Source organism: Pogona vitticeps, chromosome 1 (assembly GCF_051106095.1).
Source record: "Pogona vitticeps strain Pit_001003342236 chromosome 1, PviZW2.1, whole genome shotgun sequence".
In the NCBI taxonomy this organism is placed as follows: Eukaryota; Metazoa; Chordata; class Lepidosauria; order Squamata; family Agamidae; genus Pogona; species Pogona vitticeps.
In genome coordinates, this window is record NC_135783.1 from 36,980,553 (window position 1) to 37,004,055 (window position 23,503).

Below are 23,503 nucleotides of genomic sequence, written 5' to 3' on the forward strand. Positions count from 1 at the left end.
AATATAGACACTTCCTCATTCTCCCTCTTCTCCCTCAGAACTTTCGTCTATCTCTGTAATTGATATAGAAGAAAGAGAAAGAAAAATCTCATTTATTGTTATGTAGTGATACTTGAGAATCCTTTTTCAAAATACGCTGTGCATATCATTCTGACATTTCTTTATTCCTTTTCTAATTTCATAATTTGAGTTAAAACATGCACCCAACACTATATCATCCATTGAGCGAATAGATCTCAAATGATATATTAGGTGTATATTCTGTTGGTATTGTAGTGAATTATTTTAAGATATAGTTCGCTTTCCTTAATATAATGATCGGAAGTGGCTTGCAAAAAATTATGTTGTGTAGAATTTGTTAAGAAGAGTTCATATTACCAAAATCAGTTTCATAGTTAAAATCAACAGGGAGACTGAACAGGTCCACAGGACAATTCTGCACAGGAACAAAGAAACAAAAATTCAGCCCATATTAAAAGCTTAGAAAATACTTTTTAAAAACAGTACTGTATTAAAGATTTCCCTGAAGCTCAAAAGAGGGGCTGACCAAGCAAACATATAAGGTAAAGGGAAAGGTTCCCCTTGACATTTAGTCCATTTGTGTCCGACTCTAGGGCATGGTGCTCATCCCCGTTTCCAAGCCATAGAGCCAGCATTTGTCCATAGACAGTTTCTGTGGTCACGTGGCCAGTGTGACTAGACATGGAACGCCGTTACGTTCCCATGGTGGAACTTATTTATCTACTCACATTTACATGCTTTTGAACTGTTAGGTTGGCAGGAGCTGGGACAAGTGATGGGAGCTCACTCAGTTGCGTGGATTTGATCTTACAACTGCTGGTCTTCCCACTCTGCAACACAGAGGCTTCTGTGGTTTAACCCACAGTGCCGCCATGTCCCAATATACTGAATATATATATATACAATATACTGAAACATAAGATGAGGCTCCAGATTTCATGCTATCCAATTTCTATAATGAAAAAACAATATTTTGCTTGTTTTAAAAAACATTCATCAATATTTTCTTAGATTTTTGGTTTTTTAAACAAATTATCAATTCTGCATTGAACTTGTCAGCTTTGCATTGTGAATTTATTTATAGTATAACTAGTCTCTTTTCTGTTTTTAGCTGAATACAGTAAATGTTGCTGATGCTGTTGTAACTGATGAGACACTACAATCAACAGAAACTGTTAACTGTCAGTATAAGTATTGTAATTATGCATTCAGCAACTATTCTTTCTTTAATTATCAACAATGATGGGGCTATATCATGGAACATTTTAATATTTATGTAATCATTTGGTAGTTCTAAAATCAACTGCAGGCTATTGTATTTTATTAATTTTGCAGTGCATAAGACTACTGATATCAGAGGATTTTTGTTTCTTGGATCTGATTTAGCATGAATTAAATTAAATATACTGAAACTTACATCACATAAGATGGCTATGTAAGATCAGTGTAGTTATTGATTATGGAGTAGTATTTGTAATACGTAGTTTCAGATAAGACCTAAAACCTTCCTGGCTGTCTAATCCACAAACATTTTTGGAACAAACTTTTTCCATTGCCTTTAGTGGCAGTGGCAGGGGTGGCTTTGGATCAATGGAATTCAGTTCTTCTCTGATTCCATGTAAGCATAGATCAACATTGGACCATATACATATTGTTTCTCCTGTTGATTTCAGATGAAGAGATTTAAATAATGGAGAAAAGAAAAAAGGGAACCACTGAAAGAGAGACACCTACTATTTTCACCTCTTGCTGTTACATTGTATGTTCCAGCAGAGCTTAGCAAGTCTCTGGGACTCCACAGCAGATGTCCTCATTAGGCCCATTTAGAACTGCTTTCCCCAAGAGAAAATAATATAATCGAAATAATATAAAAGATTGAAAAAATATCTTATGACTATGTAATTCCCTACTTTGCTTAGAATTGATAACCAGCACTGTATTTTTCCATGTATAAGATGACCCAGTGTATAAGACAACCCCCACTTTTCTAACCCCAAATTAGAAAATTTGATTGCTGCTTTCCTCCTCCACTTCCTAAGCCCCACAAAAGCAGGATCAAAGGGCTGTGGAAATGGAGGGGAAAAGCGGCGATGAAAGGGCTGCAAGCTCTTTCATCCTCCAGCCTTTTCATGGCTGCTTTCCCCCTCCACTTCATAAGCACTGTGGGGCTTATGAAGTGGCAGGGAAAGCAGCCATGAAAGGGCTGCAGGATCACAGCCCTTTGAACCTGCAGTCTTTTCATAGCTGCTTCCCCCCTTGACTTCATAAGCCCCACAGGGCTTATGAAGTGGCAAGGAAATCAGCGATCAAAGGGCTGCAGGATCAAAGAGCTGCGATCCTTAAGCACTTTGATCCCTTTCCCCCTTACTTCCTTGTATAAGATGACCCTCAATTTTTAGTCTAAAGATTTTAGATAAAAGTATTGTCTTATACATGGAAAATATGGTAATTAGTTTGCGGATTAGTTTCCCCAGAATTTCAAAAGAATGTCTATGAAGGTTTGAACTTCTTTTTAAATGTTATTTTCTATTTTGAAGGAGGTTACTAAGAATTTCTAAAATTAATGTTTCCTTGTAGATGAAACCATTACCGACTGGCAATGGATAATCTTTGATGGGCCAGTAGATCCCATTTGGGTGGAAAATCTAAATTCTGTGCTAGATGACACCAGAATGCTATGTCTTGCTAATAGTGAAAGGATATACTTATCACCAGGGATCAGAATGATATTTGAAGTGGACAACCTGGCTCAAGCCAGCCCTGCTACTGTTAGTAGATGTGCCATGGTTTATGTGGTAAGTTTTTTTAAAACAAAGCAAAGCAAAGTGTGCTGCTTATATACCGCCCCATAGTGCTTCAAGCACTCTCTGGGCAATTTACAAGTTAATTATGCAGGCTACACATGGCCCCCCTCAGCGAGCTCATTTTACTGTACTCTAGCTGCCTAGAGTGGTCCTCACCCGACCAGATAGGCGGGATATAAAATAAATAAATAAATAGATAGATAGATAGACAGACAGACAAATACATACATACATACATACATACATACATACATACATACATACATACATACATACATACACACACACACACACACACACACACACACACATACATACATACATACATACATACATACATACATACATACATACATACATACATACATACATACATACATACATACATACATACATACATACATACATACATACATACATACTGATCTCGGAAGAATAGAACGCTAAGTCAACCTTGAGCCGCTACCTGGGATTGAACCCTAGGTCATGAGCACAATTTTGGCTGCAGTACAGGAGTTTAACCACTGCGCCACGAGCAAAAACAAACAAAAAGTACCCCATAGCTATTACACCTTTTTTCACATTATATTTTAATGGTTTCACTCAAAGTTTGCATTGAACTGATGAGTTTTATTTATTGTTTTTTAAAACAGTAACCTATCCATTTCAAAGGAATTCTGTATGTGTACTTAGTGAAGTATACACTATCATAATATTATTCCGTAGTAAAATCCTTGTGATCTGGTGGAAGGATTTATGCACCTTCATTGTTCTTTGTTGTCATTTTATTGACCAATATCCAGAATGGTTTTCATATTAATTAATTGTATTTAAAGTTTCCAAATGAACAAAAAAATATATCATGTATAGCACAAAAACACTTACTCTTTGAACATTTACTTTTGAAACTAAAACAAAAATTCAAACGAATAAAAGTGAATTTAAATTAATTGAAATGAATCGGTAAGGCGACTGATTTTTTTGTCACAAACATGTCTACAAGAAATGAAGAAACATTCTTTGACCCTTCAACATACGTGAAAATTTCCAAGCCCTTGATTGCATACAGGTCATAGGAGTTAATTTCTAGTTGTTCCACGTCATCCTGCCCTTGTTTACAGCCAGGATAACTGACAGCAATGCCTCTTCAAAGCTAATATCATTGGCAGGTGATGCCAGTGCTTACTTCATTTTTACTTTGGTTTCCCCTTCTTTCCTTGACTACACATCTATGCTACAAAACAGGGATAAGAAAGAAACCACTGTAGCTGAATATATTTATAAATAATTCAACTTAATTTGATTTGAGGTGGCCATATATATTATGTATGAATTTCTGGAAATCATGGAGAATGGGCAAAGTGCCATATGATTGGAGAAGGGCTAATGTCCTTATCTTCAAAAAGGGCAAAAAGGAAGAACCAGAGAACGACAGACCAGTCAGCCTGGTATTGATCCCAGGGAAAATTCTAGAGCAAGGTTGTAGCGTTCACCTCTTGTTATGCAAAATAAGTCATGTATTATTCATGTACTAGGTAAATGTGGTGGAGAGGCAGAGCCAAGAAAGAGGTTAAAAGGTGGAACCTGAGAGAAGGAGTCAGTCAGAAGAGAGAGTCAAGAGACAGTCAGGAGTGAATCATTGAGAGTTAGTCAGAGTCATAGAGTCAAGGAGAGAAGGAACAGATATTAATAGAGCCAAGCTGGTTAAGATATATAGATAGAGAAGGTAGTAATTAATTATATGTCAAGAAGCAAGTATGTATAGAGAGACCTGTGAATGATTTGCTTGCGTACAATTAACATCTGAAGAACATCTGTGATTATTATTAACTTTGCTACACTTCAATAAATAAGTTCTGTTTGCATTTACCAGACAAGTGTTTGGACAAATGTCTTTTATAGTGTAGATAGAGGTAATCCACTGGTGGCAGTGAGGGAAACAAAGACTGGAACCTTTGTGAGGGCACAAAAAGTAGGTGCTTCATTGAGGTGAACGTCACAAAGGTATAGGTCACTCTGCAAGCATCTTGAAAACACTGCCGTAATAACCAGAAGCCAACATGGACTTGTCAAAAACAAATCCTGTCAGACTAATCTTATCTCATTTTTTGGTCAGGTGACCTCCCTGGTAGATGGTGGGAATGCTATACAGTGGGGTCTTGACTTAAGAACTACTTGAGTTAAGAACATTTTGACTTAAGAACCACTCTCATAGGAAAATATTGACTTGACTTAAGTACTTAGATTTGAGTTAAGAACTGAAAAAAAACCACGTGGGAGGCAGGGAAAGTGCAAAATGTGATCTTTCAGCTAACTGTTGGCCAGTGAAAAGGGTGCCTGTCTGCTTCCTCACTCCTCCCAGCGTTCAGAGAGTGGATTGGGAGACAGTCTTCAGACTGCCTGGTACTGTACTGCCTGGACTGCATTTTCCCTGCCTTCCCTGAACCTTTCTTGGCCTAAGAAAAAAAGAAACAAAATATCCCCCTCTAGTGGTTGAAGGCAGAATAGCAGCTTCCCATTAGTTTCTATGGACGGAAAAGAGCAGATATGGATCAAATGGTTTTCAATGCATTCCTATGGGAAATGCAGATTTGACTTGAGAACATTTTGACTTGAGAACCGCCTTCCAATACGGATTAAGTTCTCAAGTCAAGACCCCACTGTAGATTTAATATTCTTTAACTTCAGCAAAGCTTTTAACAAAATGCCCCATGATATTTTGATTAGCAAGCTAATTATGTGTGGAATGGATTGAGCAACTATCAGATGGATACACAAGTAGTTGCAGAATCCGAGAGTGATTATCAATGGATCCTTCTCAGACTGGAAGCAGGTAACAAGTAGGGTACCACACGGTTCAGCCCCGGGGCCAGTGCGCTTCAACATTTTTTAATTACTTGGATGACGGAGTGCGGGAAGGCTTATAAAATGTGCAGATGACACAGAATTGGGTAGAATAGTTAGTACTTTGGAAGATAGAAACAAAATTCAAAAAGATCTTGATAAGCTTCAGCACTGGATTGAAATAACAGAATGAAATTTAACAGGGATAAGTGCAAAGTTCTATACCTAGGAAAAAGAAACCAAACACAGTTACAAGATGGGGAATACTTGGCTCAGTAATACTACAAGTTAAAAGGATCTTGGAATTGTCATAAATCACAAGCTGAATATGAGCCAACAGTGTGAATTTGACTGAAAAAAGGCCAATGCTATTTTAGACTGCAGTAACAGAAATATAGCCTCCAAGTCCCATGACTTACTAGTTCTCCACTATACGGCACTGGTTCAGCCTCATGCTGAGTACTGTGCCCAGTTCTGGACACTTCACTTTAAAAGGATTTTAAAAAGATTTAGGCAAACTGGAACAAGGTCAGAGGAGGACAATAGGGATTATGAAGAGACTGGAAACCAAGCACTATGAGGCAAACCACCTTGGGTCCTTTTAAGGAGAGGAAAAATATTTTAAATAAACAAAATAAATAAATAAATAAATAAATAAATAAATAAATAAATAAATAAATAAATAAATAAATAAATAAATAAATATGCAAGCAAGCAAGCAAGCAAGCAAGCAAGCAAGCAAGCAAGCAAGCAAGCAAGCTAGTACTGGGTATATTTGGCCTTGTGAAAAGAAGACGGAGGGGAGATATGATAGCAATCTTCAAATACTTGAAAGGTAGTCATACAGATGAGGGGCAGGATCTGTTTTCAATCAACCCAGAGTTCAGGACAAATAATACTATATGCTCAAGTTAGAGGAAGCCAGATTTTAGTTGAATATCAGGAGAAAATCCTAACAGAACAGTATGACAATGGAACCATTTACCTTGGGATATGGTGAGCACTCCAATGCTGGAGAAATTCAAAAGAAAATAATCAAACATCTGTCAGATATACTTTGGTTTGAATTCCTGGATTGAGAAAGGGGTTGGACCTAGTGCCCTTATAGTCCCCTTGCAACTCTATGTGTGGGGCGTGTGACAACTCATGATCTTTAGATCTGTGCAATGGTAAAGTCTCACACTAAGGCTTAGGGAGCTTCCCATGGAAAGAACCACTAATACCTTATTTAGTAAAGCTGCCAGATCTCAGAGCACTAGCTGAAGTTTCAGGGGATCCACTATCTTTCTCTGTGTCTCTGGGTGAGAAGATAAATCTCAAAACAAATGCCTCTGAAGGAAGAGAAAATCAAATTTTTGTTTGTAATGTCTTTAAAGGCTAAACACTCATCTTCATCTATTTGTAGTTTCTGTGTTGAGCTTGCTTCCCTCCTGATCTTTCTTTGCCCTTCTGTAAATTCATACGGACACACTCCTGTGAAATTACAAAGGTTTATTCAGCTTGATTTAAACATATGTATTCATTTATTTTTTCTTTTCAAATCATATTTTTAAATAGTGTATAAATGTAGCTATTTCTCTTTGTAATGTATATTTGGCACATAATGAACTGTTATTCTTGAATTCACTTAGGATATTTTGATGAGTAGAAAATGTAGGGTACAATGCTTGTTGACCATGTTACATTTCAGAATCTGGCATTCTTAATGACATTTTTGTAATCAAGTGACTTAGTTGAAGAGAAATATATACTTGGAAAAAAAGAAAGAAATGGCGAGAGTACCCCTTCTGATTCCACAAAGACTTGTCACATTCTCAGATTTCAACTCTGACATCTCAAAGCTACTGTTTACCTTACCAGCTCTATTGTTCAGGGTATTTTTGGCTAGAGAGTACTCTTATCATCTCTAAATTCATAGAATCATGAAGTTGGAAGGGGCCTATAATGCCATCAAGTCTGTCCCCCTGCTCAATACAGGAATACAAATCAAAGGATATCTGCCAGGTAGTTGTCTAAATTTCTCTTGAATGCCTCTAGTGATGGAGCACTCACCACCTGTTGATGTAATTGTTTCCATTGCCGTTCGGCTCTAACAGTTATGAAGTTTTTTCCTGATATTCAACTAAAATCTGGCTTCCTTTAACATGAACCCACTGTTGTGTGTTCTGCACTCTTGGATGATCCAGAACAGACCCTGTCCCTCCTTTGTATGACAACTTTTCAAGTATTTGAAAAGTATTATCATACATCCCTTCAATCTACTTTTCCCATGAGTAAACATGCCAAGTTGTTTCAGTCCTTCCTCATGGGACTTGGTTTGTAGCCTTCTAAATCATCCTTGTTGCCCTCCTCTGGACTTGTTCTAATTTCTTAGCATCCTTCTTGAAGTGCGGTATTCAAAGCTGGATATAGTACGCAATATGAGGCCTAACCAGTGCCAAATAGAGGAGAATGAGTACCTCGTGGGATTTGGAGACTACTACTACTAATGCATCTTAAAATAGCATTTGCCTCTTTTGTAGCCACATCACACTGTTGGCTTATATTCAGCTTGTGATCTACGATGATTCCAATATCCTTCTCACTCATAGTATTGCTGAGCCACGTATTCCCTATCTTGTAATTGTGTGTTTGATTTCTTTTTCCCAGGTGCTGTACTTTGCATTTATCCCTGCTGAATACCATTTCTGTTGTTTTCAGTTCTCTACTCAAGCCTATCTACAGTGGGGTCTCGACTTGCGAATGACCCTACTTGCGAACAATTCAACTTACGAACCCGCCCTATAGAGAAATAAGGACTCGACATACGAACTTCCCTCGAGTTACTAACAGGAAAAAAAGTGCCCCCTCCCTCCCCTTAGAGGCTTCTGGAGGGGGGAAAAAAGGTCAGAAACTTAAAAATAAAAGAAAGTCACTTACCAAGCCTTGGTAGCCCCCAAACAGCAGGAAAAAGAGCAGGAAACAGCTAAAAGCCCACACCAGAAGGGAGCCTGGCAGCCATTTTGTGCTTTTCATTCCTGCCCTCTCCTCTCCCCGCCTATCAGCTGATTGGCTGGCTCTGAAGAGGCTTGGGGAGGCTTGCTCAGCACCTAAAAAGCCTGCCTGTGTGTCTTTGTGCTGGAAAAATCAACACAACATGGTTTAAAACATGCTATAAAATTGGCTTCGTTGGAAAAAAAAGATTTCAAAGGTGCTTTGCAAACTGTTCCCTGCCTTCCCCCTCCTTTCCTAAACCTAAGGAAAAAAAGAGAAAAATATCCCCCTCTAGTGGCAGAAGGTGGAATAGCAGCTTCCCATTAGTTTCTATGGACGGAAAAGAGCAGATACGGATTAAATGGTTTTCAGTGCATTCCTATGGGAAATGCAGATTCGACCTACGAACTTTTTGACCTACGAACTACCTTCCAATACGGATTAAGTTCACCAGTCGAGACCCCACTGTAGATCATTCTGAATTTTCCCCCTATCTTCCAGGGTATTAGCTATTACAACCAATTTTGTATTTATTCTCGAAGGCTTTCACGGCCGGGATCTAATGGTTGTTGTGGGTTTTTCAGGCTCTTTGGCTGTGTTCTGAAGGTTGTTCTTCCTAACGTTTCGCCATTCTCTGTGGCCAGCATCTTCAGAGGACAACAACAATTTTGTATTCTCTGCAAATATGATTAGCATTGTCTGCACCCCCTGATCCAGGTCATTATTAAAAATGTTGAAGAGCACAGGACCCAGGACTAAGCCCTGAGGTACCCCACTTTGTTACTTCCACCCAGTTTGAGAAGGAGCCATTAATCATCACCCTCTGAATACAATTCTGTAGCCAACTATGTTTCCACCTGATAGTTGTTCTGTCTAGCCCAGAGGATGTACCCACCAGTATTTCCATCTTTTTTTTACCCTCAGTCAGAAACTGAGTTTAGGTTCCTGTAACAATCAGTACTTCCAAGAAGCCAAGGAGGGACCAATTACACTACTCAACCTGTGGAAGGCTTCATTTGGTTTTAGCTATTTGTTGAGACACAGTTTTTCTATAGCTACCCTATTGAGGAGATCACTTTATTCAAGGGAGCCAGCCAGGAGCTACCTGACCTTGAACTTTAGCTACGTTGATTTGACTGCCAGAGACCGTCAGTGTTCCCTGTGAACTTCAACTACTCAAATGAAGCAAAAATTGCTATTTATGGTAGAACTGTAAAACAGTCAATGAAATTTGTGCATTCTGATTATAAAAATTACAGATCAGTTTAGCAGGATTAATTGTTCTTTTTACCAGTATCCAAGCACTGCAGGGCTGGATCAGCTGTCAGCAGGTGTTGATGCATTTTTGTTCTGCTTTGCTCCAGTGAAGAATCTGTTTCTGTAGACCCTAGCACTGCATTGTTCCATCCTGATCTGTGTACTTTATGGATGTGTTCCATTTAGTTAGGTTTCCTTATGGACATTTTTCTGCTGGTCAGCTTCCAGCTCTCCATGCCCCCTTGATGGGTAAAATAAAAACTGAAGAAAATACAGACTACAGAGTGAAGTAGATGGGAAGGCGACAGAGATGACAGGTAAAAGGGAGGCCTATGTGTGCTGCAGGTGAGACATCAGGAACCAGGAGTAAAATCCCAATAGGATTCTGGCTATCACATAAGGATTAGTGTTCATGTAGTCTCCACAGATTTTTCTTTCCTTTGCCTTAGATAGGAAACATAAGTTTGTGATTCATGCACCATGAAAATAAAAGTATAACGAATATAAATAAATTGATGGATTCTTTTTTCTGAATATACATCCTTTCATTTTATTTATTTACAGGACCCATTTGATCTAGGATGGGAGCCATATGTCAAGACATGGTTAGAAGGCTTTACTGAAATAATAGAACAAAATGATATAGAATATCTTGAAAGTTTATTTCATTGTAGTATAAAAAGAGGACTAGACTTTCTCAATCAACATAAGAAAATGCAAGCATTTCCTGTACACGAGATGGGAATTGTAATGAATATTTGCAGAATTATTGGTTCATTTATTCACATAATTAAGCAAAACAATGGACTACAAAGTGGTATGTAAAGTCTTTCTAATATTAACATTTGGAAGGAAGTTCTATTGAAATGCATATGTAAGTTGGTTCATAGTTTTCATGTTTGGCCACTAGCAGATGAGAAGGGGCTTTTCCCTACCCTTTTTTGGTTAAACTCATTTTTCAGTTAAGAAAAATCTAATATAATAAACTTTATTGTACATATCCATTAAAAGATTTTTTGAAAAAATATACAATGTGGCATTTTTGGCTGTGCCCCTCCAACATTAGCCACATTACCTTTTAAGCATTGTCCTTGAGCTGCTTCTCATTCGTGCTCTAAAAATTAAGGGACATCCATGCGCTTAATATCTATGTAACTGGAGGTGTGTTGTAACTCACAAGTATTAACCAGAGTATTACATATATATGGGCTTATGGTTCTGGTAGGGTGTGGCAGTAGTGTTTCTTCTCTTGCTGCTCCTTTGCTGCTTTCTAACCTAACTCTTTTATACACCTTTTATAATTTTTTAAAAAAATTAATTTCCTTTTACAGTGGGGTCTTGACTTGAGAACTTAATCCATATTGGAAGGCGTTTCTCAAGTCAAAAAGTCTGTAAGTCAAGTCTCCATTGACCTACAGTGCATTGAAAACCGATTAATCCCGTAACAGGCCATTTTTGTTCCATTTTGGTTTTTTTCTGAAGTCAAATCTAGTCTGCAAGTCAAACCTAAATTTTGCCGCGAGAGAAGTCTGTAACTCAAAAAGTCTATAAGTCAAGCCGTCTGTAAGTCAAGGGTCCACTGTACATACATTTTACATAGGATTTTGTTGTTGTTAATGTAAAACCTGTTTAGTTAGGTATGTGTTTTATGTCTTTTATGTCTTCTGCTACATTTTTGAATCAGTAGACCCTGAAGTTATTACTAGGGAGTTACAACAATTTCTGTGACTCCAGATTTTTCCGCAATATCTTTTTCACATTATAAGGGAAAGAGACAACAGCTGAACTGTTTGCTTGTTGCTCCAGAGTGAACTGAACTGAATTGCTCCCTGATTATTCCCTGCTTGAATTGAAAAGTAAGAAGTTATTTGCATGATGGACTTTTCTTTTCAAGTTATTAACCCCCGCATGTGCTCCTGAGGCATTGGAATTTTTGTTGCTGTTGCTTTAGTTGCTGCTTTCTATCACAAAGTCTTCATATTTATCCTTTTAGCCCTGAGTGCTTGTTTGACAGGCATTGGCCCAAGCATTTTAACTCTGTTTTATTTTATACTAAAAGTCTTTTCTGGGTGTCACTTGTAGCGCTTGCCAAAAGTTCTGTGTTGGCTGTAGAAACACCCTGAATTCAATGGTGGAATCTCTGCTCTGTTTTACCATGGAAAAATTCCCATTGATCCTTTGAATGATACAGAGGGAAGTTCTCCTACTTCACCAGAGACCTTACTATATCAGAGCTGTTAAATGCAGAAGAAAAGGATTCACATCCACACTGCAAGAAGGATTTTCAGTGCTTTAGCTAGCTTTTGCATGACCTGGCTAGCTGATAATTGCAGGAACTAAGGGCATACTCAGGACTACACAGCGAGATGACACAGCTGCTGGTTTATCAGTATTACTGCAGCATCTTATTTCTGCTGGTTCTGGGCTTCCCTGTGAAAAAAAGGAGGGGAAATGGTGCACACAAGGACAAACTACAAAGACCTGAGTATTTCTTCCATATTTTTGCAACACCCTGTAAAACCTCAGCCTCAAGTTTTAACATAGACCAAAATAACATTTTTTCTAATCCAAAACCTGCAGCTCCAGAGCAGGAGCAGGTATTGGCAAATTCTAAAGTACTCTATCAAAGACCATCTGGCTTAACCAGCTCGGAGCCTAGGATTCTTGAAACAGGGCTGTCTCAAAAAGAGTAAATGCCTGATAGCATTTGAATATAGAGACTCTCCAAGCCCCCAGCTGACACCAAAGCCCTGTCTTGATTGAGTCTGCCTTGATTTAATGAGGACAGAAAATATGTTACAGTGGTGCCCCGCACAACAACAATAATACGTTCCGAAAAAATTGTTGCTATACAGATTCGTCGCTATGCGGAACAAAGAAGTCTATAGGAATGCATTAAAACACGTTTAATGCGTTCCTATGGGCAAAAAACTCATCGTTCTGCGAAAATCCTCCATGCGGCTGCCATTTTCACTGCCTGGTAAGCAAGGAATCCGGGCAAAACACAGCGGGTGGCCATTTTATTTACCCGGCGGCCATTTTGGAACCACTGATCAGCTGTTTTAAAAACATCGCTATGCAAAAATCGGTAAGCAAAACGCTTACCGATCATCGCAAAGCGATGTTTTACCATTTAAAACATCGCAATGTGATCGCTTTTGCAATCGCAGAAACCTCATCGCTATGCAGATTCGTCGTTAAACGAAGCGCTCATTATGCGGGGCACCACTTTATTTGCAAGCACATTACAAATTATCTTACAGGGCATCTTAAGTATTAATCAACAAATTGAAGGACTTAGGCAAGCCAAGGGAGACTTAGTATGCGTGATTCCTGGTCCACCCTTGAATATAGTTTCAACCAGTATGCCAACTATATCAAGATGTGATATCTGCAAAAAACATCATTCAACTGCTGATGTTCAGGTCAATGCCAGTACTTAAATTAATTTTTTAGATGTCCCACTAGGAGCTGCAGAAACAAACAAGAAGATATCCAACAAATCTGTAGTGCTAGGATTTCATCCTCTCAGTGACAAAACAGAAAGACAGAGAAGGATGGAAGGAGATAAGAGAAAGAAGACTAAACAAAAAATTCAAAGCAAGAAGTGCCACAAAAGAAATAACAGATCAACCAGGAGGGGAGTGAAGAAACAAATTCCCTCCCATTGTAACTTCAGTTTTATGAGACTGTTCCAGCTGCTTGAGACAGAGGATAAGGGAAAAAGAGGTGTAAGAACCAATCTTAATAGGGCAGGAAAGTCTCCAAAATTACAGAGTAAGACAACTGATGCTCCATGTGCTCCTCTATTTCCCCCAGCAGCCGAGGACCTCAATTTACAGGCAATAATTATGGATCTTTTGTGTCGTAATCCATCTAATTTGGAGCCACCATCAAATTTTCCACCTCTAATCATCAGTCTAGAGGCAGATGTGACCTCTATCAAAGTCAGATTAATTAAATTACTAAATACTATGCCAAACCTAAGCCTACTTCCTCCAGTAGTTCAGGACCTTGATCCAGAGGCAGCAATTATCGATCTTTTGTCTCTCAGTCCATCAAATCTGGCACCATCATCTATCATTTTACATCTGACCACGAGTATACATGCAGAAGAGAATTCTGTTGAAGGCAAACCTATCCAGTTACCAAACACATCTATGGTGTGTCACGCCCAAATCTCCCTAAGGAGCATATGATGTTCAGGCAGGGAGTTCCGCAGGCCACAAATCTACCACTCGATGCTGGGGCAAGTCCTCAACCTCCAGCAGTGCATAGCATCTGTGCCTTGAACAAGCCTGACCTTTAAAGAACACTTTACATTACTCAGCACTTTGCAAGTACTGCAACATGGGCTTTGTGATTCCTTAGAACTCACAACAGTTTAGTTAAATAGGACTTCTCTATGGTAGCTAGTCAATGGCCATTACCATTCCTCTGGATTTAGCCAAACCCTACTGATCCAAGAGACTAGTCCACATTAAGGATTTTTATAATTATTTTTTATTAAGAAAATATATAGTTCTTCCTTGTGGTCTCTGTGAATGCACACTAATGGGTTTAATCTGCATTTGCGCAGAGGTCTCCAGAATATTCTACAGCTTTATGATACTTTGTCAAGGACCGCCCCCTAGTACACATGGTCCGCCCGTCCTGGCAATTAGCTCATATACTTTTTGCCGCTGCCGAGGTCTCTCCTCTCGTTGAGCTCTGTTCATCATTACTTCTTTAATCTGAGGAAAATTGGAAAATACTTTTCGAGTGATTCTTTCCAGCTTCTATACAATCAAAGGAAAATTGTAAGAGACTTTTCGAGCAATTTTTCCCTATCGCCCCCCCCATTTTTTCCCTCCCCACCATTTATAGCCCCTCTTCCTCCATTTAAAAGGTGCACCTCATGCTCCAACAAAGTTCCCCTCACGGACAGTTACTATCTCTGCCTTTTTTGCCTGGGGAAATCTCACCAGCCTTGTATTTGTTCTTGCAGAACTTCACTAAACAAGCCTTTAAGCTCAGACAACAGCGTCTCAGATCATTCCTCTGGGAACGTTCCTTGCTACCAGCTTAGACTATGGAACCGTCCCAAACATCTCAGCCCCCTAAAGAATCTCCAGGTGCAACTACCACTTCTCCGACAGTTAAGTCGGTTTCCAAGACCAAAACGAAATCAAAGTCTAAATCTTCCAGTTCAGCAAAGTCCACCCCGGTACCGAACCCTCCTTCAGTATCAGAACACTCAAAATAAAAAAAAAAAATGAAGAAGACTTCCACCGATTCTCATCAATCCAGACACAGATCCATACCAGACTTGACACCACTACAGGATCAGCCTACAGTCTGCCTTGATTCTCCAGAAGAGACCCTTCTTCCTCCTTCTGATCAACCACCATCTCCGCTACTGACACAGTCTCCATCTTCTGTGCTTAATTCGGCTGACATTACCATCCTTCCTCGATTGGCACAGTTGAGCAATGCTTTCCACCAGGAGGCCATGGCCCTCGGATGTCAGGAACGTATTACTGCCAGACATGTTATCAAAGCGTCATCCAGGCACATGGCTACTGCTATAGCCCTCCGTAGACATGTCAGGCTATGATCAACCTATATTTCAGATGACCCTCGTATGAGAATCAAAGACTTACTGTTCGATGGTACTGGACTATTCGATGAAAAAACTGATGACATAATGGACAACCTGCAGAAATTAAGAAAAACACCATGATCATACAACACCCAACCATACTACAGACCACAACGGTATCAGTGGTGCTGCCCTTACTGTCACCAACAATCCAGATTGTTTACTGACAGGAATAAGTATACTTCACAGCCTGCCCCTTCTTTCCAACCTCAACACGGGGCACAATGTCAACACCCCAAACAGTTTTTTTGTTGCCCTGAAAAGAAACAAAAGCAGAATCTTTGACTTCTCTATCTCCCAGATCCGCTTACCTTTCTCCTTCCACTGCCACTCGTCTTTCAGCCTGTCTTCCATCTTGGGCATTTATCACCACCAATTCCTGGGTTCTCACCATCATCGCTACAGGTTACGCCATAGAATTCATTTTCCCACCTCCACCAAGGATTGTTCTAACCGCACCGTCTGTTGCTCTCAAACAAGAAATTCAATCTCTTCTCCTAAAGGACGCCATATCACCTGTCAATCCTTCAGAAGAAGATCCAGGGTTCTTCTCCCACTATTTTCACCATAGGACCCCATGCCTACGAATTCCTTTTGGCCTTTCTACAATGCCAAGGGTATTCACCAAATGTATGGCACCTGTAGCAGCCCACTTGCGTATTCTGGGAATCTCCATCTTCCCCTACATAGACAACTGGCTAATAGTCTCCCTTTCACATTCTCAGGCTTTAAAAGATATCCAGTTGGCCCTTTCTCTCCTCGGAGATCTGGGCCTCAAAATCAACGAAGAAAAATCCATTCTTACCCCTACACAACAGATCACCTACATAGGCGTGGTCCTTGACTCTACGAGGGCAAGAGTTTTTCTTCCTCCAGAGAGAGCAGCCAAACTTCACATGCTCATTGAAAAATTCCTTCCTCACTCATTCGTCACAGCACATTCGGCTCAACGTCTCCTGGGCCTCATGGCCTCCACCACATCAACCATTCAGCACTCCAGGCTAAAAATGCGCTCCCTACAATCATGGTATTTGTCCCTCTTTGATCCTATGACAGACCCATCTTCCAAGCTTCTCCAAGTCACCCCCAAGCTGTCTTCTGAGCTCCTCTGGTGGGACACTGCATCCAACCTGTTCATTGAATGGTCCTTTGCTCCTCTCTAACTATTGGTTCAGATCACCACCGATGCAAGGCCTACTGAATGGGGGGCACATTGCAGCAGCCTGCATATTCATACTACCTGGTCCCGTGCCGAGCGAGCTCTTCGTATAAACAATATCGAGCTCTTAGCAATTTTCAAGGCCTTCCGAGCCTTCAAATCCATCATTCTCAACAATGACATTCAAGTTACAACTGACAATACCACTGCATTTTTTTTTACATAAACAAATAAGGAGGCACCGATTCCCTTCAACTGCTGCATCTCACTTTCCAATTCTGGGAATGGTGTCTAGAACGCCACATTTTTCCTGTAACAGTACATATTGCTACTTAAGACAATCTTGTAGCGGACACTCTCAGCAGACTACATATGCATAAATGGATTCTAGACTAGTCCGTATTTCACCACCTTTGCAAGATACCATGCATAGACATGTTCACCATGTCTCAAAACTCCAAATGCACCGTCTTCTATTCAGGAGCAGCCATGGGAGACGGATCCCTCGGAGATGCACTGATGGCAGACTTGATCACATATCTCATCTATTTCTTTTTCCCCCATTTCTCTCCTTCTCAGAGCAATAGCCAAGATCCGTCATGATCTCTGCAACACAATCCTCATTGCCCCTTGGTGGCCAAGGCAACCATGGTTCACCATGTTCCGCTCCATCACTACAGATTACCTCCGACCTCCTCTCATTCCTCACCTCCTCTCGCAACATCAAGGCAGGACTCACCATCCCGATCTTCACACTGTCCATCTCATGCCGTGGAGAATTCACCCTCGGTAGATGCCATCTTAGCTAAAGGCCGAAAGCCTGCCACTGTTGAGCTCTATTCATATAAATGGACTGTCTTCACAAGGTTTGCACTTCAACATCATCTCCCAACCAATCTCACGACCCTGCAAGCTGTCTTTCAGTTTCTCTCCCATCTCTTTCACAAGCAACTCTCCCTTTCTACTCTCAAGGTTTACCTGTCTGCTTTAATATCTCATCAACCAAGATTCTGATGCTGCTATGCTTTTTCGTCATCCCATATTAAAACTCTTCCTTTGGGGTGTCTCCAACATGCATCCTTCTGCACCTGCACCATCCCCACAATGGTCTCTACCCATTGTTTGTCACTGGCTTACCCGTGCTTTATTTGAGCCACTTGCTTCCGTCTCAGAGCACCTCCTTTCCCTTAAAACACTCTTCCTGGTTGCCATTACTGTACTTCTGCTCGTAGAGCCTCGGAGCTTGCTGCCCTCCAGGTCGATCCTCCATTTCTTCAATTTCACCCAGACAAGGACACCCTTTTCCCTGATGTCTCCTTTCTACTAAAGGTTGTGACAGATTTCCATCTTTCCCAACTTATTGTTTTACCTACCTTTTTTCCGTCACCTATAACTTACCTAGAGCGGTCTTAACACACGTTGGACGTTAGACACACACTTGCTTTCTTTTTCTCATGGACTTCTTCCTTCTGTAAATCAAAATGACTTTTTGTAACACTGCACCTCCCTCACAGAGGTTATCATATTTCATCTCAAACTGTATCCTCTTGGCTTCTTGCAACTATAAAACTGGCGTACTAACAAGTCAAACAGCCTCTACCTGTCATTATTAAGACTCATTCTACCAGGAGAGATTGATGATGTTTTCCATTATTTATTAAGTTGTCCTTTATATGAGCACACCAGAAGTAAATTTCTTGCTGGCATTCTTAGACCTTTGTGTGATAGACCCACAACTTTGGCTCAACTTTATATGCTCCTTTTAGGGATAGTCAAGTAGCAAAATTTGTTTTGGCAGCAAAGAAAAAATGTACACTGTTAATTTCTGAATTAGCAACTGAATTTTTCAAAATCTACCATCTGAAGCAGTTCAGATTCCAAACAGAAGAAAAATGCTTATATTAAATGTAATTCAATTGTATAAGAAATTAAGTTATTTTTGTGATAATATTTACTTTGTTATTTTCTGAATGAGCCAGAAATACATTCTGATCCATTATATTAAAGGCAGTAAAAGAAGACAAAGCTCAGTGAGTTTCTCAACTGGGATCCAGAACAATGTTCCTCGGTTTTCAGAAGAAGCCCGTTCATTCAGCGGAATGGTACCATCCATAATGAAGAAAGGGTGAGGGAACCATGAGGATAATATACTCAGTAATTAAATGCTTCACTTTAAAATTAAGTTATCCAGCATTTTAATTAGAGAACAATAATTTTTATTACTTAATTTTCTTCTTATTACTTAATGTTCTTGTCAGTGAGTCACAATTTTTCTAAGCAGTTGGATGATGCTGTACACTGTTTTACTTCTAGAGGTGGGATTTGATAAATTTCTAAGATTTGGTCAACTTAACCTAAACAGCTTTTTATTTCTATGGCAAAATCATGAGCAGCCTCTCTCTTACATATGGGTCTGTTCAGATTTCAGTCGTTTAAGCTAGCTTCACACAGAGAAATCGGTGAAAGAATCTAAAGAAAAGCTCTACAAAAACACTAAAAAGGTAATTTGTTACACCCTAGCCCCAAAGTACCAAGCTAATTTCATTCCATGGTGCCAAAAATGGTAGGAGAGTCAGTTGGATAGTTCTGAAGGCAAGAAGCATAGGAAGCAGTCGGGATTGTCCAGAGGTAAGCTCAGACTCCCCTTCACAGATTGCTGCCTTGTAGTAGTGAAGGGGCTTGAGTAATTCAGAGTAGCTATGGGCTATGCCAGGGATGGCGAACCTATGGCATGTGTGCCACAGCTGGTACGCGAAGCCCTTCTGGCATGCGACTTTTGAAGTGGCTGCAACTGGGATTTCCCCCTTTCACTTCCTGTTCTGGGTCCTTTAACTTCCTGTCCATCCCCATGATTCCCCCTTTAAACTTCCTGTCCCTCACCATGATTCCCCCTTTAACTTTCTGTCTGTCCCCATGATTCCCCTTTTAACTTCCTGTTAGTCCCCATGATTCCCCCTGAAACTGCCACTTCTTATTCCAGTTCTGATCTTCCGGGTGGCACAGCAGCCACTGGTTTCTTCCCCACCCCCTCATTTTGGGCACTCGAGCCGAAATAGGTTTGCCTCCACTGGGCTATGCCATGCAGGGACACTCAAGACGGACAGGTGATAGTGGAGAGTTCTGACTAAACACAATCCACCTGGAGCAGGAACTGGCAAGCCACTCCAGTATATTTGCCAAGAAAACTCCACGGACAGAAACTAAAGGCTAATATATATGATGCTGGAAGATGAGCCCCTCAGGTTGGAAGGCGTCCAACATGCTACTGAGGAAGAGTGGAGGACAATTACAAGTAGCTCCAGAGCTAATGAAGTGGTTGGGCCAAAGCCAAAAGGACGCTCAGCTGCAGACATGCCTGGAAGTGAAAGGAAAGTCCGATGCTGCAAAGAAAAATACTGCATAGGAACCTGGAATGTAAGAAACTCCAGGAGGCAGTGGAAGACAGGAGGGCCTGGCATGCTCTGGTCCATGGGATCACAAAGAGCTGGACACGACTTAACCACTAAACAACAACAGAAAAGCTCAGACTCTCAAGGTCAGAGTTTCATTTCAAAATGAAGCTGTAAATTGCCCTAGCTACACCTGCAGAAGAGGATGCATGGCAACCTATTTTCTGGAAACTTCATTGGCAATCTTAATTTAATTGACTTGAAGAAGGTCACCCAAGAGCTCATCTAACAGAATATAAAGTTAGTGTAATGCCTGGAGGTCCAGCAAGGCATACTGTTGTTAATAACTCTATACTAGTTCAGAAACCTTGCTCCATTATTCTGTTAATGTTTAGTATTTGCCATAGGCAGCTTTCTTTTTTTCTTGCATGGACATGATTCCAGTGTCAGAGTCCAGCTCTAACATCAGTGAACAGGACAGATCTCTGAAGAAAAACAAGAAGACTGCAGTTGGAGATTCAAAAACAAAGCATGCTCAGTCGTGCCTGCAGGAAAAGAAAAACTTTCTTGGCCATGCCCAGCACCTCCCTTTATTCAGTACTTAGGTTACACAGGAATCACATTACAACCAATAAGGCATCAAGTACATTCTGCCTAGCAACAACTGACACATGCATAGATTAACTCTGTTAAAGAGCTAGGCATTTGGCTGATGCATTCTTCTGCCTACGTGACCTCCTTGCTCAGCTGTAATGAAGTCAGCAGACTCCCACATTCCAGTACCTATTTTCTTTTACCTGAATTGACTGTTTGTTCTTTAAAAATGCTCTCTTTTCAATTAGGTTTGCCTTTTTCTTATTTTTTAGGTAAAATACAAAATCCCTACCTGATGTGTTTCTTAACTGGCATTGAGGTTGCTTGGTTCTAAATTCAATATCCTTAGGGATTGATTATGCTAACATTTGTCACTATTTATATTACTTGGGACTTTCTCCTACTGTGCAGGGCTGATGTTCATCCCACAAGAGCAGAGGTACTAGATTCCTGGTGTACTTTGGAATTCTGAGATTCTGTGGGTTTGGGCTGTATTCTCATGGGACATTTTAGAAGGGCTTGAAGCAGCTGGGTTTTGTTTACATTGAGATTCCTTCTTGGTAGCAGCACTACTGGGGGTTGTAAATGTCCCAGGGCATAGATCTGGTCCTTCACAAGATCAGAGTATGAATTCTGTGTCTCTGAAAGCAGAAGTAATTTGTATGAATGTAAAATATATATATTCTGTGATTAACCCATCTGTCAGCTGATCTTTCGTGAATCCTGTCCATCAATCCTGAGTCATGGAAGTCTCCATTTTGAACATGGCATACTCTATTCTGAAATATCTTGAAATTAAAAAAAATCTTGGAAAAGTGTAGATTTTGGAACTCTGCAGTGCAACAGCCATGCTAGTAGTGCAGAAAGACATACCGTCTGAAGAAATCTACATTTCTTCTGCTTTTTCTCCTTTATACTAGACTGGAAATGCTGTCTTCTTTAGTTCCCTATATACTAATTTTTTTCTTTATAACAAATTCAGTTTAACTTTTGAAAAAGCAACTCCAGGTGCTGCTGGATGAAATTGATTTTCTAGATCCATTTCAATCGGGTTTTAGGCCAGGTTTTGGTATGGAGACTGCCTTGGTCGCCCTGTACGATGACCTTTGCTGAGAGAGAGACATGGAGAATATGACCCTGTTGATACTCCTGGACCTCTCAGCGGCTTTCGACACCATCGACCATGGTGTCCTTCTGGATAGGCTGGCTGGGTTGGGAGTCGGGGGCACTGCTTTACTGTGGTTCTGCTCCTTCCTGGCAGACCATGTCCAGAGGGTGGTGCTGGGGGACAGTTGCTCTGCCCCATGGCATTTATGTCATGGGGTTCCTCAGGGCTCAAGACTGTCCCCCATGCTGTTTAACATCTACATGGAAACGCTGAGAGAGGTCATCGGGAGGTTTAGGCTGAGGAGTCAGCAATATGCTGACGACACTCAGCTCTACCTCTCATTTTCTGCCAATCTAGGTGAGGCAGTTTCTGTGCTGAACTCGTGTCTGTACCTGATAATGGACTGGATGAGGGTTAATAAATTGAAACTCAATCCAGACAAAACGGAAGTGCTGTTAGTGGGTGCTTCGCCGGACAGGCTGGAGGGCCATTTCCCTGCCCTGAATGGGGTTACGCTCCCCCTAAGGGACAGAGTCTGCAGCCTGGGGGTGCTCCTGGACCCCAGTCTAACTCTGGAAGCCCAGGTGGACTCAGTGGCCAGGGCACCTTCCTTCAGCTGCAGAAATTGTACCAGCTACGACCCTATCTGAATGAGCGGTGTCTCATGACAGTTACACATGCACTGGTAACATCTTGTATAGAATATTGCAATGCACTCTACATGGGGTTGCCTTTGAAGATGGTCCAGCGAGTGCAACTGGTCCAGAATCGAGCTGCGCGGCTGGTGAGTGGTGAGGCCACTAGGGAACATATCAAGCCGATTCTGATTAAATTACATTGGTTACCAGTTACTGCCCGGACCCAATTCAAAGTGTTTGTTTTGACATATAAAGCCCTAAACAGCTTGGGCCCTGGATACCTGAAGGACCGCCTCCTTCCATATGAGCCTACCCAGCAGTTAAGATCTAGCCAGGGGGCCCTTTTGAAAGAGCCATCCCTCAAGGAGGTAAGAGGGATGGCTTGTAGACAAAGCGCCTTTTAGGCATATAAGTAAATAAATAAATAAATAAAATACAGATCTATGTCTTCTGTTGTCATGCCTCATCTGCTTACCCCTCCTCTGATGCATGTATACCAACTGATAGATTATAATAGTAAGGTTGTTTTTGTGAGTATATTTTCATAGTGTTCTGGCTGCCTGATTATAGCCAGGTTGGCGGTGTGCTCTGGTATGTATTATTCATTGAGGCTTTTGGATCAGAAAGCAAAAAGTACAAGGAAAGATATTTGGGAGAAAAATATATCCATCAGCTTGTGTCAACAACCCATTACACTTTCCTGTTCCTTTATTCCTTTGCTCCTTTTCTTGGAAACAAATACTAATGTAAAGAGCTGTAGGTGCAGGCAAACTCTTGCTTCTAGCAATAGGTCAACTTAGATGCCATCAAAAGACCTGAATGCTAATATTTGATTTTAAGAGTCATTCTATCAATCCACTTATTTGTATATTTGTTTTTGCTGCTCCAATATATACATACATTTTCTATATACCACATTCTTGAAGGTTTACAGAATGTTATTAATAGTTACTAATTAAATTTGTTGTTGCTAATACTAAATCCATTTCTAGGGCAGCAAGAGCATGAGAATTAAACTCCAGTTGATATAAACATCAACCATAATGATGTAGCAATATGATGTGTCACTCCAATG

General features: G+C 40.5%; 1 protein-coding gene across 1 annotated transcript in view; it reads left to right on the forward strand.

Moving 5' to 3' along the window:
• DNAH14 (dynein axonemal heavy chain 14) overlaps positions 1–23,503 on the forward strand; it is a 334,274-nt gene that overhangs the window by 158,632 nt on the left and 152,139 nt on the right. Inside the window, 4 exon segments of the mRNA XM_072989973.2 lie at positions 1,133–1,202; positions 2,599–2,816; positions 10,464–10,716; positions 18,707–18,824. Of these exon segments, the coding sequence (XP_072846074.2) occupies positions 1,133–1,202; positions 2,599–2,816; positions 10,464–10,716; positions 18,707–18,824 (659 nt within the window).